This window comes from Cyrtonyx montezumae, unplaced genomic scaffold (genome assembly GCF_038088225.1).
Source record: "Cyrtonyx montezumae isolate F1298 unplaced genomic scaffold, pur_monq_1.0 scaffold_17, whole genome shotgun sequence".
Classification (NCBI taxonomy): domain Eukaryota; kingdom Metazoa; phylum Chordata; class Aves; order Galliformes; family Odontophoridae; genus Cyrtonyx; species Cyrtonyx montezumae.
Genome location: NW_027071903.1, coordinates 4,358,576 through 4,383,060, shown reverse-complemented (window position 1 = coordinate 4,383,060; position 24,485 = coordinate 4,358,576). Strand labels below are relative to the sequence as shown.

Sequence of the window (24,485 nt, the reverse complement as noted above, 5' to 3'; positions counted from 1 at the left end):
TCAGCAATGGTTAACAGCTAAATCACATCAGAAGTGTTCATTAATTAAAATCTGATGAATCTCCTTACAGTCCATATTTAATCACAGGATCATTAGCATTGCAAAAGTGTGCCTCAGAAAAAAATGCAAGAAATTTTAAACCGAGCATCTTAAAATTTGCATCATTTATCTGAAAAGCATTTTGTATTACATAAGGCAATATTGAGTATATAATATAAAAAAAAGAAGTAACAGTGATTAGGTTGTTGGGCCAGATTATATAAAACTGCTATATTATTGTAATTAGGGCGACAGTGACTTGGACTATAATAGCAGCTTTCTTGTAAAAATGGCACCATTTCAAATTTATAGTCTCTAGCTAAATGAGTTTGTTGTAGCATTGACGAAGAAGCAAACACAAGCCAAATGCGGACAAAATTAAACAGAAACAGAAACTATAGCTTTTTATTTGCTGGGTAGAACCCAGAACATTGCTTTTTAAAGAGCTTTTACTACTGAAATGGATTCTTACTGGTTTTTCCATGCAAAACTTTTATCTTTAGAACTTTAAGTATACTATGCATGTAAAAATATTTCTATGCATGTAGTTTCTAACTACAGTGTCTGTAGGGCTGTAAAATGCTACTTAAATATTGATAATTCAAAGCTCTAGTCCAAGGCATAGATTGTTCTGCTGCATTATTATTATTATTGCTTAGCTAATAGCTATGGTTAAATAATAGCTTTTTTCTGGGGGGGGGGGGGGGGGGGGGGGTTAGGTGGGCTTGGGAGGGTTACTTTGCTTGGAAATGTTATCAGTTCTCCAAATCTTCTGCTCGTGTTTAACTGAAAAAGGCTGTCACAGGGAGCTATTTCATCTAGTCCTTAAGCATCTTCCAGTGAGACCAGAGCAGCACTAATGTAGCAACATCCTCTGCAGCTGCAAACAAAACTTAGTTTGCTCCTTTATGTTCTATTGCCAGTGTGAATGTACTCGTGAGGCATTTCACACCCACACAAGACTTGAGTCTTGAAAATCAGTCTCTAGCATAAAACAAAAAATTCTAATGAAAGGTGGTAAGATTTAGCATAGCTTAAATTTTAACTATCTGATTTCAGTAGTAGAGGCAGTTTCCTTAATTTTTGTTTAATTGTTGCTTTTATAAGCAATTTTTATTGTTGGGAACAAACTTCTGAATTTCAGAGACCTCAGAACTGTGTATGATGGCAGGAAATGAAGTGCAGAGTGGCAGAGACTGTCAGTCCAAGAAATTGGTTTTAGGAGCTGAGAGAGTGTTTTATTTTTCTCTTCCCTTCATTAATTTTATTAGCCAAGATTATAGTCACACTTCAAGTGACCTGGAAAAGAAAAATAAGGCTATGCTATTTTTTGCCTTCTCTTATGTATATAAACAGTGAATGGGAATACTCAGTTTTATGTATGTTTTTATATACGTATAAATTTTAGATTAGTTTGTTGCTTCAGTAAGGGATTAAATTATTTTCTGTCACAAGAAGAAAGTCTTAAGTCTGGAGTGTCGGAATTGGAAAAGATGCTAGACAGTGACTGCTTGTTTTATTAAGACGTGTTCAACTTTTATGTCTAATGAACACTTGGGATAAAGGATGCATTTATCAAAGAATCAGCATTCCCATTTAAGTTTTGAAATCTTGAAATAAATATCTCTAAAAGTCTAATGGAATTCTCTAGTGAAATAAGAAAAGAATAGACATTATATCAAATCTTTCTAAACAAGCAATGTAATTATTTCTAAAGTCCTTTGAAATGAAAGCCAGCTAAGCAAATCTCAAAGAGATACACAATCTCAAAGAAGTCAGCTACTTCAATTCTTTATTTTCCTTTGTGTATTGAATAGAATATCATGGAAACAAAGTGAAGCATCCACTAGATAAAATACACTAACAAAAATGTTCGTTGTTCTGTGAATGAACCATATCATATTCCAGCCTTGTCCCATTGTATGATGTTCTTCACAGGCATCTGTCTTAGTAGGCTGCAAAACAAAAAAAATCATAATAGCTGCCACTCCCACTGAAACCCAGTGCATCACCTGCTGTTTTCATTCCGTGCTGAAGCATTCATAACCAGTATCACACACAGGACAGTGGTTCTAAACTGTGGGCCATGTCTTACTGGGATAGTAGGGCTACAGCCTCAGTTCTGCAAAAGCGAAGACAGATTGGTAAGAGACTGCTTTCTGTAGAAACTACAAAGTAGTAAACTTTCAGTTGGAATATGAGTTGCAGAAGGTGAGCTGACGCCATTTAAATATGTGAGACAATTCTAGTAGCTATAGCTTTTCATGTTTGAGACTCCCATGTTCAAAGTGCAAAGGATCCTTTTGTTCCTCTGTTCCTGCAACATTCAAATTCAGGCTTCATGCACTTTTCCATTGTCACCCACTTCATTTGCTTTCCATAACCTACACGTTGGCCCCTGAGTGTGCCCTATAGTTGCTTCCTGATCACTGTTTTTCTTCTCCTGAACATTATTTATCATCTGTAGTCTGAAGGTACTGTATTTTTTGCAGGCATTGCATGTTTGTAATTGGTAGTTAGTCAGAGAATAAATTACCAGTGTTAATTCTGTACAACCAAACTGTCAACTTGAGGATAAATCTTTTCTTCATACCCAGTTGGAGGCTAAAAGATAGGCTGCCCAACTTTCAGCATCAGAAATATTTAGGCCTCAAAACAGATGACCTATAGAAGTTTGTAAGATTTGCAAACATCTGTCTAAGACAGAAGCAATTTAATATTGTTAGCATTATGTTCCTCTTCCACATTGTGTACAACTGCTCCAGGCCACCCTGCTTTTTCTGGACACTGCTGAGCAGGAGAGAAGCTACTGGGGCACTTTCATACTGGATGGGGCCATGGTAGAGCTTGCTTTTTTCTTGAAGCAAACATTTCATAACTTCAGACTCTGCAGAACTTCCCGTCCGTGAGTAGTGTGGCCAAATCCCATTGACCATATGTTTTGCCCCAGTGCTTGAAATGGACAAGTTGGAAATTCTGAAATATAAGCTACTGTTTGGGATGCAAATGATCTCAAAATATGCAAATATTCTCTACTAATTTGCATGTACTCTAATGCTCAAAGCTGTCCAAATTCATGGCAGCAATGTGACGTACAGAGAAAGAAGAGAAGAGCACAGTGCAATCATATGCCATAGGGATCCCTTCTACATCTAGTTTTTTGTTTCAGTCCAAAAGTGACATACAACTTGGATTCAGCATCAAAAAGTTTAAGAAGGAAGAGGAGACATTTTACAGGCATGCCTAGATAGGGAGAGTATTTTGGTGGGTGCTATAAGTGTTTTTAAACATGAGAAACATCATTCAGCCTTTAACCTCTTTCCTACTCTTGTCCTCTGTAAATACTGTCTATTGCTAACCTAATAAATGTCGTCATTATATATTTAAGTCATCATTATAAAAAAGCTTTGTGCATGAAGTTTAACAGAACTTGCTGAGTTTTATTCAGTTTTGCTAATTACATAAATTGAATATGCTATGTTGCTTAAAATTAAGAGGGTAATTTCTTTAAATTTTTCTCCCTTAATTTTGGATAGAGTATGGAATTTATGACTCTCTCTGTGCAATGGACCCCTCAGTGACAGGAACTCATTTCAGAAACAATAAATGTTGTCCTCACACTGTCACTGTGGCCACATCAAACCATTGCTATGGCTGCAAGCCAAGAGAATAAAAAAAGAGTCCCTTTCATTATTGCTTTTCTGCGCAGCCACTGTAATGTGGCAAGGTTCTTTCAAATGAGATTTTGCAAATCTTAAATGCAACATATTATATTGTATTATTAACCTTGCATTTCATATCCCTTTGATATGATTCTTGAAGTCTATACAGATCTATCAGGTAGCCTTAAATTCATTCTACAAAGAAACCTTAAATGATACAGGTTCTAGAAAGGTTTTTCCTTTACCCAGAAATTCAGTCAGCTGGCATCTATCATCCCGAAGGAAGACATTTTTGGAGTTCAGTTAATATTGTTTTTGGTTATTATTGTGGATTTTCTTTATTTTTAATCACTGCATACCTCACACATTTCTTTAAAGTTTCAAATAAATGAAATATTTTTGGTCAAATAATGTGTATATCTAGGAAGACTGTAAATATTAACCATATACATTCTTTCTATTTAGGCACCTTTGTTACTAAAGTAACAGCTACAGATGCAGATGATCCCGTTTATGGAAACAGTGCCAAACTGGTTTATAGCATTCTGGAAGGTCAGCCTTACTTTTCCATTGAGCCACATACAGGTAGGTAACTGAATACGAAATCCTGGGTTATATTTACTCAAAAGACTGTACTTCTTACAAGTTACATATAGTACACATAAGCAGGGAATGTAAGTATGTCTGTCAGCATTACTGAGTTACAGCATCTCACTCTTATCCCATCAGAGTCAGAAAAGACAAAGAAAAATCTGTATTAATGATAACACAAGTAAAAGTAACAATATCATTACAGAAGTTACTGAAGCAAAACTGAAGGTAGTGGAAGTCAGCTTCGTGACTTGTAACTGATCAGGTACTGAAGACTTGGCCTGAAGAATTTAATGAACAAAATGTGATTTTCAAAAAGACACTGTGGTATTTCCATCTAAAGAAAATACTGTTTGGCTTGGAATTTCAATGAATATTTTGTGTGTTCTCATTAAAAATTTTTCTTTCTTGACTGGCTTGATCTGAGGAAAGAAAGAACATGATACCAAGTATATGAAATTTTATTAGCATGCATTTAGCATGCATGACTTTATTTCTCTATGATTTTAAGGTCTTGAGTGACTCATCTGAAAGAGGTGCTGATAAATCCAGTCCCTCCCATTTGCTGCACACATGTCACACTTAAAGAGAATTCACTTAGTTATATCTGAGAAGTGTTCTTTTAAAGCCATTTGATATTATTTGTTATATTCTTTCATCTGTTACTTGATGTTGCTTTTAATCACTCTGAGTAAAGCAGCTGTGTTCTCCTAAGGAGAATAAAACTATAACTCACTTTATAGCATACAAAAAAATCATCTGAATTTATTTGGCCATAAAGATGTAAAAGCAGAAGTAAACATTCATGTACTCATGCAAATTAAAAGAGTTATGAAATAAATACTAGGATAAATTATTAAAGGATATTTTGACAGATCAAATTTGCACAGTTTTCTGAACAAGAGCACTCTTTAAAATCTAGAAATTCTTTAATTCTGTTGATTGTGATTGCATGGGAAAAAGTCTTTTTCCTATCCCAGAAATTCCCTAGCTTGCAAGGACTTGAGGTAGGTAGTGCAGATAAACAAATAGGATTCATCCATTAAATTATTCTCTTCTGGCTGGAGGAAAGCTGTCCTGAGTATGAAAACAGTCTCAGGAACATAATTTATTATTTGATTTTTTGCAGAATGTAAAACAAGAGTTCTACAAATTATAACTCCAGCACAGTACTGTGAAAAAACAGTAGCTTATTTCAAAAATAAGTGTATCAAGAGGTTGTTACCAGTGAAGTCCCTTAGTTCATACTGGCTGACTTGTCATATGTCACGTGTAAATATAACAATGCAAAGATCCCTGACATCAAATGGCGAAATATATAATTTTGTTTTCTGTAACAAATTATTGTCTTCAGCAATGGCTTGTATTTGTTGTATTAATTAGAAGAGTATTAACTGTAGGGTCTTTCATTATTTTTACCTTAGAAAGTTCATAAAGTGCTTACTGTTACCGCTTTACCTCTTCACATCAACTGAAATGGAGTATGTTCTCCAACTATTTAAAGCATTTTTCAGTCCTTTCACTTGAAATAGCCTGAAAGAAAGTTTCCCAGACCTAAAAAATTGTTTAATTTGACTCTGGTTTATTATTTGCACTGCATTAAAAACTTATGCTTAATCCAATGAAATAACCATTCATTACCCAGCAAAGTCATTTCCATTATCGTGAAAGCCAGAGAGAACTCAAAGCTTTTTGGTGAACCTGAAAATCATGATTTTTCTCCTGTTTCACTAGTATTAAATTCCTCCTCCTACCTTCATTTTCAGTTATAAATATTCCTTCCTGTAGCAGTTCAGTTACCATGAAAATAACATGTTATTTTTCAAAGGGAATATAATGATACAGAATTCAACACTGTCTTTGCCACCTCTCTCGGTAAGTGGCTCCATGTAATGGAATTTCTTCTGAATGAATAAATGGTTTCTGATATCTCACTTTTTTTCTGTTTGTTTGTTTGTTTTAGATCTTTGTAGAGCATTGATTACGTTCTATAAATCATTACAACTGAATGAGTTTATGCACTGATACCATCTTCTCTTTTTTTGCCATGTAAATGTAGCAGTCTTCACCTGTAATATATGTACAGTACTACTCTTACCACTAAGGACAGGATAATTTGTTAAATTGAAGAGTATACAGCTGCTTCTGTCATATTCAAAGGGTTTATTCATTGTCTGTAATGTTTAATATTTCAAATTCTTCAAAATTTGTGGCCTACCTTGATACACTTGGAGATTTAGAATTCTATTAGCCATATTAAATGTCAAAATGGAGAGAGCTCTCCAGCATCCATTTGTTGTCTAGAATATATAAACAACAAACATACGTAAAAATCTAGTCATTAAGCAAACCAGATGCAGGTAGTCCTGTAGATACTGCAGCCATATACTGTGCATGATGAAAAAAATTGCTTTAAGAGACAGCAGACCTATAGCCATAGTTTGTCTGAAGAAAAGTATTGATTTCAGAAGAATATAACTACACAGTTCATTTTCTTGTTAATACATGAGTTTCAGAGCAAGGATATAATAATGTTTATTATATACCAGAGGGAGTTTATGATTTGTTACACACAGTCTCAAAATGCTGATAGTATTATACTGAGATACTAAGTACCTTGTGTCACTGAATATTTCACCTTCTAGATGTAGTGGTGCATAAAACACAAGCAGCTGTATAATTTGGAAAGCATTGCTGTTACCATGGACAGATAGGGTAGAAGGTGCATTTTAACTAAAAGAATATTTCCAAAGCAGGCACAAGGTATACAGGTGCTCATTTGTTTCCTTATATTTATCTAACACTAGCAATGTGAACAACCACAGCTAGTATTTTTTCTCCTAGTAACTAGGCCAAGAAAAAGCATTACGTTTTCATTTGTAGTTCTCAGGAACCCAGATAAAGTATCCATGTGGGAAGATGCTTGGACACATTTTTCTGGTGAAAGACGGGAAAAGTTAGGTAGATTACTGCTGTCTAAAACAAATCAAACCTGAGCTTTTTTTTTTTTTTTACTATTATTTTTATTATTTTTCTGTCCATTATTATGTTTGTTTAGGAGCTTTGTTAAGTGAAAAGTCTTTCTAATACATTTGAAACAATTGATTTTGAACATAGATATTGTCTTCCCTAGAACTGAATCAGTATTCCAAGAAGTGGGCTACGTTAAACTGATCCATTTAAGGATGTAGACGTTATCTTTCATTTCTAGGAGTGCTTCAGATACTGAAGTATAGCTACTTAACATTTTTTTCCTAGATTAATGGCTTTTTATTAGCTTTGTTTGTTAGAAATCAAGACTAGATTTAGATCTTGTGCAGCTACCAACACCAGGATAGCCACAGATAAGCTGTACAAACTGTAATTTTCCTAATTTGCTGTCTCAAAGTAAAGATCATCTTACCTCTCTGCTTTGTTTTAATGGTAGACTGAGAGTACTCCACAAGGAATAGTCCAAATTATCACTTCTGTAGTACTCTTGAGCAACATGAAAAAGAGAGAGCAGAGGTGTGAGATGCCTATGGTGTCCTTCATGCCTATGGTAGAAAGGGCTGCTACTCCTGGGGGTAAATCCAAGGAAGGAAGCATTTATGTGATCTTCTGCTTTTCTGTTTGTTTTCTTGCTAACTTGAGATTAACTAGGTGTAGTCCCTGCATGAATCAATTCTTGGTTAAAATTTAACAGTACTCTCAGCCTCCATTCTGAAACAATTCTATAATACTGGCTGTACAGAAAGAAGTACTGATAAGTGACCCATAAAACAATAATTTTCCATTACCTTAGATGAAAAATACATATACTGCTCTGTTCTAGTTTGCACATTCTTTGGTATGAGTTATAGGCACATGAAAGAAGGTAATTCAGAAGTTATTTTTCACTCAGTACTCTGAATATGGCTTAGGGTAAATGCTTTTTTAATGGCTTGTTCTGAATATTTTTACCCTTATCATAAGTGAATTATTGTATGACCATTGGTTAGAGAGCAAACATAAATAATACATTACAAAGATTCAGATTTTCTATGAATGGCTAAGCTTGCAATGTGATGATATCATATTAATAACAGAACTCACGGTGAACTAAAATATAGTCATTATTGTTTCATCTGACTAACTGATGTCAGCTTTGCTGACTACTGAGTGTTATTATACGAGTTGTGTGTATTCTCTCGTAATCAAAATACTGACAGCCAAGATGCTGAGAGAGGGGCTTCCTAGAAGTAGCTTCTCACTTCTAAGCTTTTTCAAACGTATTAAATCATGACTGTCAACTTTAAAATAAGATTACCATAATGGAACATAATATGAAGTGACACTGTGTTCTACAATATAGGGATGGCAGAGAAAATACATTTTCAGCTGTGTCTCTCTTATTTATATTTCACATGAACTTAAATAATGTCACTCCTACACATACGTGAAATATATGAACAAGGCAAATTACACGAAATGCACTGGAAAATGCAATGTATTATTCAAAGATAAAGCCTTACAGTATACGAAAAAGAATAATTTTTAAACCATAGAATCATAGAATTATTAAGGTTGGAAAATATGACTAAGAGCATCTGGTCCAACCATCAACCCACTACCACCATGCCAACTAAACCACGTGCCTCAGTGACACATCTTCATTTTCCTTGAAAATCTGCAGGGACAGATTCCTGGGCAGCCCGTTCCAATATTTCAGCACCCTTTTGAGAATAAATTTTTCCTAATATCCAACTTGTACCTCCCCTGGTGAAACTAAAGCCATTACCTCTCATCCTATCTACACTATAATCCAGGACGCAGTGGCCTTCTAGGCCACCTAGGCACACTGCTGGTTTGTGTTCAGCCAGCCATCAAGAACTGATGACTAATATCTCCAGATCCATAGCTTTCCAGCCACTCCTCCCCAGACCTGTAGGATTCCATGGGATTGTTGTGACCAATGGGCAGGACCTGACATTTAGTCTTGTTGAACCTCATACAACTGGCCTCAGTCCACAGATCCTGCCTGTCCAGATCCCCCCCCCCCATAGGCCTTTATTACCTGCAGGCAGATCAAGACTTCCTCCCAGCTTAGTGTCATTTGTAAACATTCTGAGTGTGCACTTGATCCCCTCATCCAGAATGCCAACAAAGGTATTCAGCAGTGCTTTTAATGACTTAGTGTATGGCCCTGTCTGGACCACCTTGTTTAATGTGAGGCTCTCGGTGTACCTGAAATTCAGAATATAAAAGAGTAGGCCAAGGAGGACTGGAAATGACATTCAGCTAGAGTCAGGTCTGAATCTTCTGTTTTTATTCGCAGTTTTTATTATCCTCTTGCATCAAGACCTTGAAATACAATTCAGCAGAATAAAAATAAATAAGGTAATGAAAGTAAACGTCCACAATCTTTTCACTGTGGATGTTTTTCTGATGTTCTACGCTCTCTCTTTTTTTCTATTTCTTAATGTCCATTTTATTGATGCTAGTAACAATAATAGCACAAGCTGCCCTCACACTATTGTATGTAGTGCTGTTGAGACATAGCATCATATTAAGGAATACTGAGATGATGAAGAAAGTTCAAAGTAGAGTAGCTAAGGTAAGAGGGACTAAATAACACGACTTAGAATACAAGATTGATTGTATCTAATTTGTATAAACTGGATAAAAGATGATTAAAGGAGGATATGAAATCACTACAAATATTTGAGAGATGTTAGTAAAAGAGAGGCATGTGGACTATTTCTGTAGTTATTCATGATAAAATGACAAGGTAGCACTTTCAGATTACATAAAGATGGGAAAATAGTTTTGATACAGGATATTCATCTGTAAGGAAAAGTAATGTTTTAGGAACAGATATAATTCATGTTCATCAGTCTTTTTCCAAATAGACAGGTTTCCAAATAGTTTTTGATTTTAACTCTGCTGGGATTGATGGAGATATGGAACATTATTTAGAGCAGCTGTGTTATCCCTGCCAATTACTAATCTTTTAGCTGAAACTATTGTGGAAGTACAAGCTGGGATGGGTAGTAGATGTTGTTCTATCTTAGCCAATAAGATGTATGAGCTAATTTCCTGGGCAGGAAGACAGATGTGTGCAATAGCATATGTAAAATAGGTTAATGTGGCCCTGATAGCAGTGTTGCTCCCAGTGTAGCAGGATCACCTCAAGCACAAGCTGGATTTTTGGAGTTTGATCACTAACTCTTGGTTACAGCACCTTTAGATCTCTCTGTGTAGCACTTAATGCACTTAGGTGCATTTTCAAACTAGTAGGAACCTTTTCTTATCATTGCATGCTGAATATGCTGTGCAGCATTTGGAGTTGTGCTTGGGTGTTTGTACAGAGCAATGTTGATTCTGAGAGTTATCTTGGTGACAGCCATTTAGAGAGGGAATTGTAGTAACAAACTGTTGCTGCAGCAGACCCAAGGGTCAGTCCTACATTTCTTGCTTTTTACTTGTACAGCGCAACCATTATGGATAAGGTATGTAGGGTTGGGTCCTTCAGTTCTGGGAAAAGTTGTATTTTCTGATAAATAAAGAAAGTATAAAATCATTCTGGAGAGATTTGGATGCAGTTTTGACAGGCTGTGGTTGGTAGAGATGAGTGACTTAAGATCAAGACAGACTGACATTTGAAAAAAGTGAATTCTACTTCCATTGTATATCTAATAATAGTAGTAACAAAAGAAAAACAATGCCACAGTTATGTCTTGCATTTGAGAGTAATACCTCTATCACTTTAGGAAGCTAGTGAGATAATTAGTATGACAATTTTTCTCATGCTGAGTAGAAAAACAGGGGATTTGTATATAAATAATTTTATCCTTCAAGAGACTGAAGGAGAGAGGAATTGAGCTACACTGGAAAACATCTGAAAAAGAAGCAAAAGCTACTTTCAGTAAAGTGGCTAGGAGAATTAATAGAAAATCTTGAGAAATAAAATCCTAAAAAGCACCTTTGTATGCACCTATGTAGTTATTTACTGCATTCATTCCCGATTGGTGAGAGGGTGACCCTTTCACTATGCCAGTGAAAACTTGTTCCCAGGGAAAAAGAATTGGTAAGTCTCTAGTAAGAGATGAAAGCCATACTGTAAAACTCAGATCCAAGTTCATCTGAAATGGAAATGGCAGTACTATAGAAGGTCCTATCTTATAGTGATGTTCTTGAACAATAACATATCTAGTGAAAGAAAGGTACTGTTCATTTATGCACAATGACAAGCTTGCAAGGTCTACTTCAAAAAGAAAGTAGGAACAGAAAAAAATGCATAAATGGAGGTTATGTGAGCTGAAAAAGAAGATAAAATAGTTCGTAGGTTACACAAGAAGCTAGAGGCTTAATAGAACGATATTCGACCTTCATCTCTTTGTTTAACAGAGAGACAGATGGTGCTACCTTCCCCATACAATTTTAAAAAGTAAACATTTTAATAAATTATGCACACTGTTAGCTTCTCTCTTAAAAATAATTTTTAAAATGTCACAGAATCACTCCACATGGAATTGTATAATGTAGCAATCAATTCCTCACCTAGTCACTATTTTTACTGTGGCTAATGGCTTTGATTTTAAATACATCTCTGTCTGAAGGTAGTTCAGATACTCCAGTAATTAATAATTTTTCTATGAAGTTAACCACCTTACATAGAGTATACAGATATTTTTCTTGTCTTCTTAGAATAAAAGTCCTAGAGGCATTAAAACTTAGTAAGAAATGTGAATATTTAATGATAATTTTTATTTAAAAGATTATGATTTATTTGAAGGGTAAATTGAATTTTAAAATAGAAGTATGCCTGTATGACATCCTCAAAGGAATCTATTTCTTTAAATTTCAAGAAACTTAGTAGTGATCTATTCATTTCTTAGGAATTATAGTGAGGGTTTTCCAGAGGTCTCAAAGTGAATATTTTTTATAGGCTGCTAAAATATCTGAAGTCAGTGTGTTTCAAGGGAGAACAAAGAATACATCTCGTGGCTCTCTGAAGAAATCACAAGATTGATTTTGCAGAAGTTTTGGTCCTAAATGGCTGTTATATTTAATAAGAAATTCCATGAAGTTCTTAGCATGGAAGGCAGATCAAAGCAATTACTTAGCTCTTCCAAAGTGGAGAAGGGAAAGTTCCAAAGCATGCTAGTTGAAATAGCAGGAAGGCTTCATCAAAACACATGAGATGAATGAGTTTCTTAAGAAAAACTTTCAGGGTCAGATTCCAATTTTGCATAGTGCTTGCTTGGACTTATTCCATATTCTCAATTATTACTATGTGCACTTTTTTTAGTGTTATCATAAAGAGATCCTTAAAAACAGAAGAGGAAATTGAAAAGTTGGGAACAGATCCCTTTTCCTGTTGTTCTTGCTTCTTTTCCTCTTCGTCAGCTACAGCCTCTGTAACATTGCTTCTTTTCCCCTGATCTTTTTCAGTGTGAGACGGTGTATATTCCCCCAAATAGTTTCTTGAAAGTAGTCCACAGGGGAGCATTTTAACTGATTCAAGTTGTGAGGCAGATTGTGTGAATTGCTCAGTGTGTGTATTTAGGATCACTGTAAAAGTAAATCCCATTCTGCAGCTGTTTTATTTGCTATTGAGCAGTGTGACACCAATAGCTGCTTAGGAAAAGCGAGTCAGTGAGAAAAAAAAAAGGAACTTCCAATATTGAGGATATTCTCATTATTTGAAGAAATAGCTTGGAATCATAGAATGGCTTAGGTGGGAGGGGGTCATCATCTGGTTTGAACCTCCCTGTTACGGGCAGAGTTGCTGACCCCCAGATCAGGCTGCCCAGGGTCACACCCAACCTGGCCTTTAATTCCTCCAGAGCTGGGGCATCCACATCCTCTCTAGGCAGCCTGTTTCAAATCCTCATCAACTCCTGAGTAAAATTTTTTTTCCTAACATCTAATCTGAATCTCCTATTTTTTAGTTTAAAGCCATTCCCCTTTGTCCTATCAACTGTCAGACTGTAAAAGTCAGTTTGTCCTGCTTGTAAGCTCCCTTCAAGTATTGGAAGGCCTCAGTGAGATCTCCCTGGACCCAGAGCCTTCTCTTCTCCAAGCTGAATAAGCCTAGTTCCTTCAGCCTGTCTTCCTAGGAGAGGTGCTCCAGCCCTTCAGTCATCTTCATGGCCCTCCTCTGGACCTGATCCAACAGCTTCACATTTTTCCTGTACTAGAGGCTCCTGGTTTGGATGAGGTACTCCAGATGGGGCCTCCCAAGTTCCACCCTCCTAGCCACCTTCTTGTTGATTCAGACTGGGATATTTTTGGCTTTCTGGGCTGCAAGAGCACACTGCTGTCCAGCTTTTCACCCATCAGGACCCTCAAGCCCTTTTCTGCAGGGCTGCTCTCAAGGAGTTCTTCCCCCAGTCTGTACTCATTTCTGGGATTGCCTTGACCCAGTTACAATGCCTTGCACTTGGCTTTGTTACACCTCATTAGATTTTTGTGTGCCCACTTCTGGAGCATGTCCAGGTCCTTCTCATTCTCAGTATGCACTTATCTGTTAGATTCTTAAAAGACCTTCAGTGACGGAAATACTATTAATTCTACAGGCAGCCCTTTCTATCTGTAGTTACTTAGCCTTCTCTGGTAGAAAGTGTTCTCCTAATGTTATAGTAAAATCTCTTGTGCTTCAGTTTAAACCCAGTTTTTCATTTACTTTTTAGGTCCATCATTTTCTGCCTTATCCTCAGTGGAATAGGAGAGTAGCTGTCATTAATTTTTCATATTTGACTGCGGAGCCTATGATCATAATTCCCCAGAAGACGCAGACAAGTTTTTTTCTCATAGACTTGGACACTGCTTATCAGTTGCAATACAGAAGGGGAGCACAGCAAAACCAGACATGCTGTTCCAGCTGTAGGCTTACAGATGTAAGCAGAATGGAAGGATTGTTCCACAGTTCTTGCATATTACATTCTAGATTATATACCATCAGAAAAAGTTCGAACATTCTTTACAACAAATTGCAGTTGATTCATATTCACTTTTTGACACCAAATTCTTTTCTTTCCCTTGAGTCATCTGCTCTATTGTAATTGTGAAGTTAATTGTTTCACCCACATAAAATACTTTTTACTTGCCAAACTGAGTTGCACCCTACTTCTTTAGACTTGCCAATCTGTCAGAATTACTTTGAACTCTAATCCTGCTCTTCCTGTGCTTGCAACTACTCCCAGCTTTGTGTCATCTGAAAGACTTGATGAGTTTTTCCTATCTTCCATCATTCAGAAAGAATAGAATGATGCTAGAAGTAGAACAAACCCTATGAACCACTTCATCCATCTATCCATTTTGACAGTAAGCCATTGATAACTTTTCTAAATACAATTTTCTAACATCGTCTACCTGCCTTACATTAGTTTTTTTAGTGATTCTCTTATCTCACTTTTAAACTACACTCCTGATGGACACATATCATTTTTATCCATCACGGAATGCTGAAAATGATAATGTTTTCATTCTCAATATGTTTCTGGGTTGAAGAAGAACAGGTTGAATGATCGATGAGTTACTGTTCTATGTGCTGTATGCCTATTAGTACTTAGTGAGTGGAATTGTTTTCTAAAAATAGAGTGAAAATTTCAGTATTTCTTGTGAGCTCAGCCTGAGAATGGGTGAATAAATAACTAAATAAATAGAAACACAGTTGCTATCATTGAGATCCTCTATGGATAACTGTCTTTATCTGACTTTGTCTTGATCATGTTTCTTATTTAGGTGAGAATGGAGCCTTCTTCTGTTTGTAATGTTGCTTGATAAGAGATACTGATGCAACTTTTCTTCTGCTGACATCAGTTTTGTAGATACTGAACACAGAAAGTTCAGCAATAATAGTCAACCTGTATAATTTGGATATATTCAATGTTTAAAAATATTCATTTTCAGCTATAATAAACAAAAGAGTTCATTTATTTTTTTCTCTTTATTATGTATGATACTGAAACTTGACTTTATATTTACTCAGCCTCTACTAAATGATTTATGGCTAAGACAGTAGATGGGAATATTGAAATTACAGATTATGTTAGTATCTTCAGTGAGAAGGAATTTCAAGTTTTATTCTTTAAACGTTACATACTAGAACTCTGATATAGATACTTTTCAAGGTGTTTTAATCTTTCTTTGATCTTTCATACTGTAGACAAGGGATATAGAGTATTACGATTAAATGACAAAACACACACCTAGGCAAAGTGATCATTTCATAGAAATAGTAAACTTGAGTCTTAGAGTAAAATGAAGAATAATAAATGTGGCATCTTTTTTATAAGTCCTGTGTAGGTCTGGCTTTGTTAATTATTGTGTTTTATTTTGTTGTTGTTTTTGGGGTATTTTTAAGCATAACATAAAAATAGGGAAAGTGTCTGCCTAAAAATAAGAATGGAAAAAAGTAATAATAGGCTTAATACAAAACTAATTGAAATAATTTTTCAGGTCTACTAAGGAAAATGTTTAATGCAGACCAAACTCTGATAGCCCGCATTAACACACTCATTTAAAACAGTGAGGTTATTTGCCGGGTGCGTCATTATTATTCCTAAATTTTTATTTCTATGGGAAAATGATTGATTTCCGTGGAGGATAAGAAAGTAACCAAAGAATTTGTAAAGAAAAACTAAGTATCTCAAGTATGAATATTTCTCAGTTTTGACTGCAATTTCCTTGCCTTTTTAATCAAATCGGAGTAAGCAAATGCTTATATACTGTTTTGAAAAATTTGAATTTTTGTCTTTGTCCTTGAAACTAAAGGCAAATTAACTGGACCTTTAGCAGTACTGTTTTTATATCAAATTTTACCTATATATATAAAATTACCTGCAAAACTAAATTTGGATCTGGAGCTGATGATCTTCTTCCCATCTTTATTCTAGCTATAATTAAAACAGCTCTTCCCAACATGGACAGAGAAGCCAAAGAGGAATACTTTGTGGTTATCCAAGCAAAGGACATGGGAGGACATATGGGTGGACTTTCTGGAACTACGACAGTGACAATTACACTCACTGATGTTAATGACAATCCTCCTAAGTTTGCACAGAGTAAGTGCCATTATGTGTATGCATTCTCTTTTATATGAAAGTTATATCGCTCTTTTTGTAATTGTTAATCTAGATTTTTTTTAATCATCATATTTTCTGGGTTTGTAATGTAATTTAAAAATATGTAGCTGCTACCAGACAAAGATTAATAGTCCTTTATCTGATTAATTACTTTAGGAAGGATGGGATTATGCCTATTACTGTGTATACAGTCCTCTGTCTTCCTTGTTATCTCTCATACATGCACACAAAAGGAGGGCTTGAGTATTTTTTCTTTTTTTCTTTTTTTTTAAGGTGTTTTTTCCTTTCAGTGCAGTTTTGATAGCTTTTATATGTACTTCCATCTCATGCAAGAGACACTACCAGTAAAAGACATATGTAACTGATAAAAAGAAGTAAAGCCTTGACTAATTAGGTAACAGTGGAGAAAACAAAATAAGTCTGAGACAAGATAATTGTTGATCTTTAATTCAAAATCCATATTTCCTACTGTGGTTCCAATAGATATCTTGCTGGGCTAGGTTAAAATGATTTGGCATCCTGCTGAGATTCTCTACAAGCTTTGTAGACTATTTCAAAGATGAAGACAAAAAGAAATAAGAAAAAAAAAAAGTAAAGAGCATAATAACTGGATTGATTTTGTTTGGAACAGGTACAATCTAACACACTAACAGAAACTTACCTTTTTATCCAGTTTGTTCTGAAAAAAACTTATATTAAGAGTCCATATTGGGTTAGGATAGCATTCAAGTCCCGACTTTGCATATTTTTTACTTTTCTAGAAGCATATTTTTCTAAGAAGGTACTTATGCACCTTATAAATAATTATTTCTTTTCTGTAAGTATGTAAGCTGAAGTCCACTTTTGTGGTGTTCTGAAGACACAAAGAGAGAAACGGGCTTTTCTCATTACTCAGCATGTGATGAACATGAACCCCATAAAAAGCACAGAATATATATATACGTACAGAAAAGCATTATAAAGTAAATAAGCAGAGGTAAAGGCTATTTGCAAAAAATTAAAAAAAAAAGTTATTGAAGTGTATTTTAACAGATAACAGCTCTATGCACAGCAAATGGTTTTCTCATTATAAAAGATGAATGCATGTGTTTTTTACTTTGAGAATGCATGGCTAGAACTTGTGGAGTGGCGTTTTTCAACACATGATGGAAAGTCCCCTAATAATGTATGCATCTATAGATGAGATTCCTGGCTGAACCATATCATCAGAATGCAGAGGGACATTTCTTTTACACCTGCGATGTACAGTAACTCAAACTGTGACTATGGATCTACTTCTGCCATCTTGTCTGGTTTTTGTGTTTGTATCAGAATGTTCTTTGCCAAGGAGCCTTTGCCAGCAAGTTTGACAAAAGCTGATCAGAAAGTCAGCAACAGAAGTGATGCTAACTGGTACATCTGCTGAAGGGCTCACTGAGAAGTACAGGAGTGAATGCATGTGGAGATGAAGCTGTATTTTCCCTGTGCAGTTTACTCATACCTGTTCTACAGTTTGAATATAGTGACATGTTGACTGGATAGGATGAGGAAAACTGCATCACAAACCCCTGAAATATACTTTCTGTGTGGAAAATGTAGATTAGTTTTCCTTCAAGAAAGAGTGAACTTCAGTCTTCGAAGCTGTTATAGTTAAGTGGATTGCAGCACAGAATTCTAACTGCCACCTGGGAATAACAACTCTGTTGTGACGCTGATGGTTGTACAACTTCGTTAGAAAAAATATGCATGTACTATAGCTTTATAATATGTATATGATGCATTTAATGTGAGTGTGCCATAGTAAATGTTATAACTAGGTCCTATTACAAATTCTGCCTTTTAAAACTGAGTCTTCCAGGCGTGCTACCGGGCGGTACAGTCATGTCCGTAACCTTATAGAAGAGCTGATCGAGTCTGTAACATTTTTTACACTGTTACAGCACAGTTTGCATTTGCCTGAAAAGGAAAATAAAAAGGCTCAAACTTACAATAGAGCCTAACCAGAATGAAATAGAAATTCATAAGATGTAATACATGCAGCTTTCACAATAAATTGTAATGAACTCAGAAAGTAGTGTGTTTTATAGGTTTATTGTTTCCAGGCAGGACAGAAATGTATATTTATGGTTAGATTTCAAAGAGTGTTAGCCTCCTGGGTTTTAGAAATGAAAAAGATGAACTTTCACTACTTCTATGATCTCTCTAAAATCACTTTAGAGGCATTTTATAAGTCGTTGAAGTTTTTAACCTGGCAGTTTACCATAGATTATACTGAGAAGAACTGTGCACTGCCGTTCACACGGCAGTGAGTTTTTTGGTTTTCACCAAAACTTTTCAGAGATGTATAGTGTGTATTTTTGGTCAGCTCCGAACTATGGTTTCTTGACAGGACATTTCATAATACCTGAGAACAATTTATGCAAAAGAATCACCTGCATCATAATAATACTTTTACAGTACTTTGTAAGCTATATTAATAAATCTGAGAAAAAAAAATCAACCAAAAATGCAACCAGCTGTCTGGAGAGTTAAGCCACAAATCATGGGCAGCAGATAAGTTACGAATACCTTATTTAATCTTTGAAGGCACTTTCTGTACTGGGGCTGCTTTAACAGCTTGCTGTTGGTGAGCCATTGGGAACATTCTGGAAGAATTCTGAGGGTCTCCATAGAATAGCATAGAAAGTAAAATGAAAAGGTAATCACTTTAGAAAAGACTATACATAAAGCTAATATATTGATTTATGCATTCCTTATGGTTTATTTCCTACTTTCTACTGCTGCTCTGGTAATCTGCCCTCAAACAGTTTCCTCAAAAATGCTGGAAAATTTTGGTTTCAGAAAACTTATAGTTGCATATTACAGGATTTATTAAAATTTCTGTGAAGAAAATAACGAGTCAAGCTTCAAAGAGTATCATTATTGTTCTTAACAGTCTTAACTCCTAAACTTGAGTTCTTTTTTGACTAATTTAGCTACTAAGTATCACTGTAGTTCGTTAGACTGTATATTAACCATTACATTAATAATAGTAAATTACTAAAAGTTAAAAAAAAGAACAAAAAACAAACAAACAAACAAACAAAAGGCATTCTGTAAAACTTTAATGTAAAACATTCATGTGTCTACTGTTTTCAGAGTATTGTTAAGAACTGGGAGATGTATTTAGATTTTTCTTTTAGTAAACAGCTTACCTAAAATAAGATAGTAGAACATTGAAATACGCTTTTTGAAACACCATCTGAAGTCAGATGGGTTGAAGCAAGGGCTGCAAAAAAAAAAATGTTGAGTATTTGAATAGCAGGTGAATAACCTATTGAATAACAGTTCTATCAGGTTTTAGTCAAAATCTACATATAGTTAAGTGCTATACTGAACAGAATGAGATGTTATTATTTCATTTACAGTATCAAGTTGGCGCGCTTCATTGAAAATTTGTTGAGTAGTTTATACTACAGAAGTGAGGTGGAGAGTGGTTAAACCCAAAACCAGATCATTCTTGTGAATATTCCTATGAAAGAAACACATTTTGCTGCTTTCAGTAAATAACTCCTGTAAATATGATTTGTATCAGTTGCACATCTCAGGAGTTTGTATTGGGAAGTATAAACAAATGAAGAGCACACAAGAGATACTGGAATGAGATGTAATGTTTAGTCTTTTCCTCTTGTTCTTAAGGTCTGTATCACTTCTCAGTAATGGAAGATGTTGCTCTTGGTGAACCCATAGGAAGGGTGAAGGCAAATGACCTGGATATTGGAGAAAATGCTAAATCATCCTATGATATTATTGAAGGAGATGGAATGGATATATTTGAGATCACTACAGATGGCCAAACTCAGGATGGCATTATTAGAGTGAGAAAGGTAAATCTCTTAAATAAAGGTTTATTCTAAGACTGTGGGAACATGCTGGATTTCCAAGAGTTCTCTTATCTATGAATGAGATGTCAAACCAAACTGGTAGAAGTAGGGGTGTACAAGTGATGTCCATCAGAGATGTCCCATTTAGGTGGCAGTTGGGAAGATTTCCACGGCAGTATTTCTGTTCTGGACGCTTGTTAATGTGCTTCGTGCTTCCTGAGTACAGCCACTGCTTCATGGGCTCAAATGATACTGTTTTACTTCTGTGGTTCTGAAGGGGAAGAATAGGTCAGAATTTGCTTTGTTGGTGATGTAAATTCTCATAAAGTCTTAGATGAATACTCAACAAAGACTTCTCTCACCTATTTCACTTACTGTATCACTGGACAAATACTGCTTAGAGAAAATATCATACCTTATTCTTTAAATTGCCTGAGATATAATAGGCTGTTTTCCAACTTTTGTCTTGTTGAACTCTTATTTGCTCGAGGAATAGTGATTTCAGTTCACCTTATCAAGTTTAACATGAGAACTGCCAAATTTGGTCCCAAGGAAAAGCTACATCTGTTTCCTTTTCTATGCCTACACAGTCTTGGTGTATGCAAGATGTGGTATTTGTGTGCACAGAACCAAAGGGGCACCCAATTATATTCATAAATGTTAATTAATATTCAAGTTTTACCTGTGATTAAAGGGGTCAGACAGAATGGCTGTCAGAAGTTCATATTTCCTGTTTCTCAGTGAGGAGGTTAGCGCTCCAGAATAATAATAAAATGCTGTATATTTATCTAAATTTAGATCTCTTTCCCTAAAGAGTAAATTATGATATACATCCCTGTTCTTCCTTACTGTTATTTACTGTATGTTGTGGCCTCCTTTGTAAACTAATGCAATTAGCCTTTTGCCCCAGCTCTCTCGGCTTTATTTCATACTAAGTCTCTATCATAATGTTGTTTTATATGTTCATTTTGACAACAATAATCATTCTGGTTCTACTACAGTAGTTGATGAATGTAGGTTACCATTCACCAGCACAGATATGTGGGCTTCAGGCAATTCAGAGTAAATTTTGGAAGTAAAATTGAGTAAATATGGTAGTCTGATTAAGAATGGCTGAGTGTATTGGGGTGCTGTCATTTCTATAAAGCATATGAAATGAAATTACAGGAGCTATGACTGGCACAATGTGAATATGCTGACTTATAAACCAGTTATTAAAGCTTGCTAATTTAAGACCTGATAAAGAAGTATGGTTTTCTAATGTTTACTAGAGTTTGTGAGAAAGAGCAGATCCCATTAGACCTTGATTCATACCTGAAAAAAAAAAATCAACAAAATGCAAAAGTACACACATTTAATGCTTTGACAGAAAGAGATTTACTTTTCCTATTTGTGTTCTTGCTGGTATTTGCATTGCAGATTCAGAGTTTCTATGTCTTTTTCTTTCTATCCCTGGGACATTGTAATGCAAATCTTAATATCTTTCCAGTGCTTGGCAATTTGCATCTTTGAAACTTGAATCATTGTGAGACACAAGAGAATTATATAGTGAATATACTGATGTGCTTCAAGATAAAAACTTGGATCTCCTATAATGAAAAATTCTATAATTCAGAACTGTTGCAGATTTGTTTTTTATTTGGTATTTCGTTTCTTTAAATCCACTGTGTTTTCATCTTCTGTGTTTTAATATGCAGCTGTAAAATAGTAAAAACATTGATGACATGGCAGGTATATTGGTAGAACAAAGCAATCAGTTTTGTGCTTCTCCCTCTGAAAAAAAAAACAAAAAACCAGAAATAAGAATTGGTACAGTTGGAAGAAATTCCTGAGAGACGTCTGCCTCATTTACCCCTCTAAACAGAAATGCAGAGTTATCTGAAGTGCAGTAATACTGAAGTACATTCTTAGATGATTAGCTCTAAGTTTTGCCATCTAATGCCTCTCATGTCCAACAAATAATAACTGCTGGATATTTGCATTTCTCGTGTAGTTCTGGAAATAATTAAATATTTATTCCTCATGGAGATAATATCTTTTATACAATATTTTCTTACCTCCAACTAACAAAGCAATGATTAAATGCATGATTATTATGCAAGTCACGTCATCACCAACAAATTTGCTCTGTTTATCTCACATGAAACTGTAGTGGTAAAATTCATGAAAGAATTCATGAAAGAAAGCATTGTGGTAAATTCATTGTGAAAAGCAAGAAAACGGTATTGTTTTCTTTGAGGCTGGTTAATAAACATATATCAATATATGCCTAGAAAATTTGCAGGTTGGATTTCTGGTAGTGGAAGTGCTTGCATTAAGACTCACTGAATGTGCTTAAATGCACATAACTTTCATCCATCAGCGTTATATTAATTTGCTCTTTTTCTACAGCCATTAGTAAAACACATTTATCTTTGTCATTCTTAACAGCCCCTGGACTTTGAGACCAAAAAATCCTATACTCTGAAGGTAGAAGCAGCCAACATCCATATTGATCCTCGCTTCATCAGTGGAGGACCTTTCAAGGATACAGCAACAGTAAAAATTGTAGTAGAGGATGCTGATGAGCCACCAGTCTTTTCATCACCTACATACCTACTGGAAGTGCATGAAAATGCTGCTATTAACTCCGTGATTGGCCAGGTGACAGCCCATGACCCTGATGTGTCTTCCAGTCCTATAAGGTAGTGCTGCTCTAAAGTTCTCATACAAAAAAATGCTGGTAGAATACTAAGTATATTTTTCCAAACACCGTATGCATGAGGCTGTTCTCCCTCTGTTTTCTTTCTATAAAGTGAGCAACTTGTAGAGCTTTGCTGTGGTTTAGTAAGGCTGATAAATTCTGGCTTATTGTGTAATAAGGCTTGAAAGATGATTATCTATTAGCATACAAATCTATTGATTCCAGTAGTATTTATTTCATGTTTCTATTGTTATTTTATAACCATGGTCTTCTTATCTATAGTAAATTATCTTGGATAAAACTTGATCCAGGTGCATAGCAAAAAGCATGAGTAATAATCGTTCCTCCTATACTGTCTCTGCCCTCCTATAAATCACTGCCTTTCAGTGGCTTTCTCTGTGGAGAGATAAGCTTCACTGTGGCAGTTTTCTCCATTCATATTGGAAGAGATTTCATCTTTGGCAGTAGTGGATCATTTTCTTAATTCACAGCAGTCCTTAAAAACCTACATTCGATATTTTCTGCCTCCCTAACGGTGCAGCCGTTTATCTGTCACTAAGTGTCGTGTTCTGTGTGCCTGTCATTAACTAACAGTCGTGATTAAACACTGATAGGTAGACCAACCCAACTCCTAACAGCAGTATGAATAGTGTGGAAGGACTCAGAGGCACTTTGAGTCTTCTGTTAAAACACTTTGGGGTTGTTCCTAGAATTGCCATACCAGATCCGCACACGAACTAAAACTTCTCAATAACTTGTGCGGCTTTTATGGCAATTTCAAAGCAGATATTATTTCCCAAGATATTCTTTTCTCATTTTTAGAGAAGCGTACATTGAATGTTTAGCTTATAGATCTGACAATGCACTTCCATTAAAAAGAGTTATAATACCATTACCATGAAAAGGAAACTACAACTGCATTATTAGTTTTCCCGTGCTTATGACTGGGCAGTTTTTATTATTTTGTTTCAGGTATTTATAAAATTAGAATTGGGAGAGGGTTTTAGCTCTCTGTAGTCTTGTAAACCCGTGTAACTGATGCTACAAATGTTTCCTTTTGAATGCTGTTTTTGCAATGTGAATAAATACTGTTCAGACGAGATGAAGTGCAGTGTAACAAACTCACAGACCTTCTGCTCACACTTTTGTAACTTCAGAAAACGAACGGCAAAAAGACTGTGAGTGGAGCTTTAAAGAGGCATTGCTTCTTTGAGAAAAAGTGTCTTATTGCAGTGGGATTTATGTCAAGCCCAGGTCAACTAAACAGCATATAAGCGTTTTATGTTTTATTTCTTTGATGGAATGTAAGAATTCCAGAGAAGTTTGCTACCAGAGCTGTGACAGTCATTTCTGCTGCCTCACATAAACTGCAAAAAGATTAATTTTAAGTAATGACATCTTCAAAATAATCATCTTGATTGCTGTCTTTCTCTAATTTTCTTGAATAAAATTTTAGACCTGTAAGTTTAAACATATAAGTCTGTAAGATATTTTGTACTAACTTTATTAGTATCACAGTTTTCACTTGTAATACTTAAATGGGAACTAAGTTGACATTAAAGTAAGGTTAAGGTACATCTTCAAATACGATTGCCTAAGGTTAGGCACCTGCAGC

At 35.3% G+C, this 24,485-nt stretch overlaps 1 protein-coding gene across 1 annotated transcript in view; it reads left to right on the top strand.

The window, feature by feature from the left end:
* CDH8 (cadherin 8) overlaps positions 1 to 24,485 on the top strand; it is a 135,775-nt gene that overhangs the window by 62,210 nt on the left and 49,080 nt on the right. The window contains exons 5-8 of the mRNA XM_065733133.1: positions 4,167 to 4,286; positions 16,157 to 16,324; positions 20,003 to 20,190; positions 22,618 to 22,871. Of these exons, the coding sequence (XP_065589205.1) occupies positions 4,167 to 4,286; positions 16,157 to 16,324; positions 20,003 to 20,190; positions 22,618 to 22,871 (730 nt within the window). The remainder of the gene's footprint in view (positions 1 to 4,166; positions 4,287 to 16,156; positions 16,325 to 20,002; positions 20,191 to 22,617; positions 22,872 to 24,485) is intronic.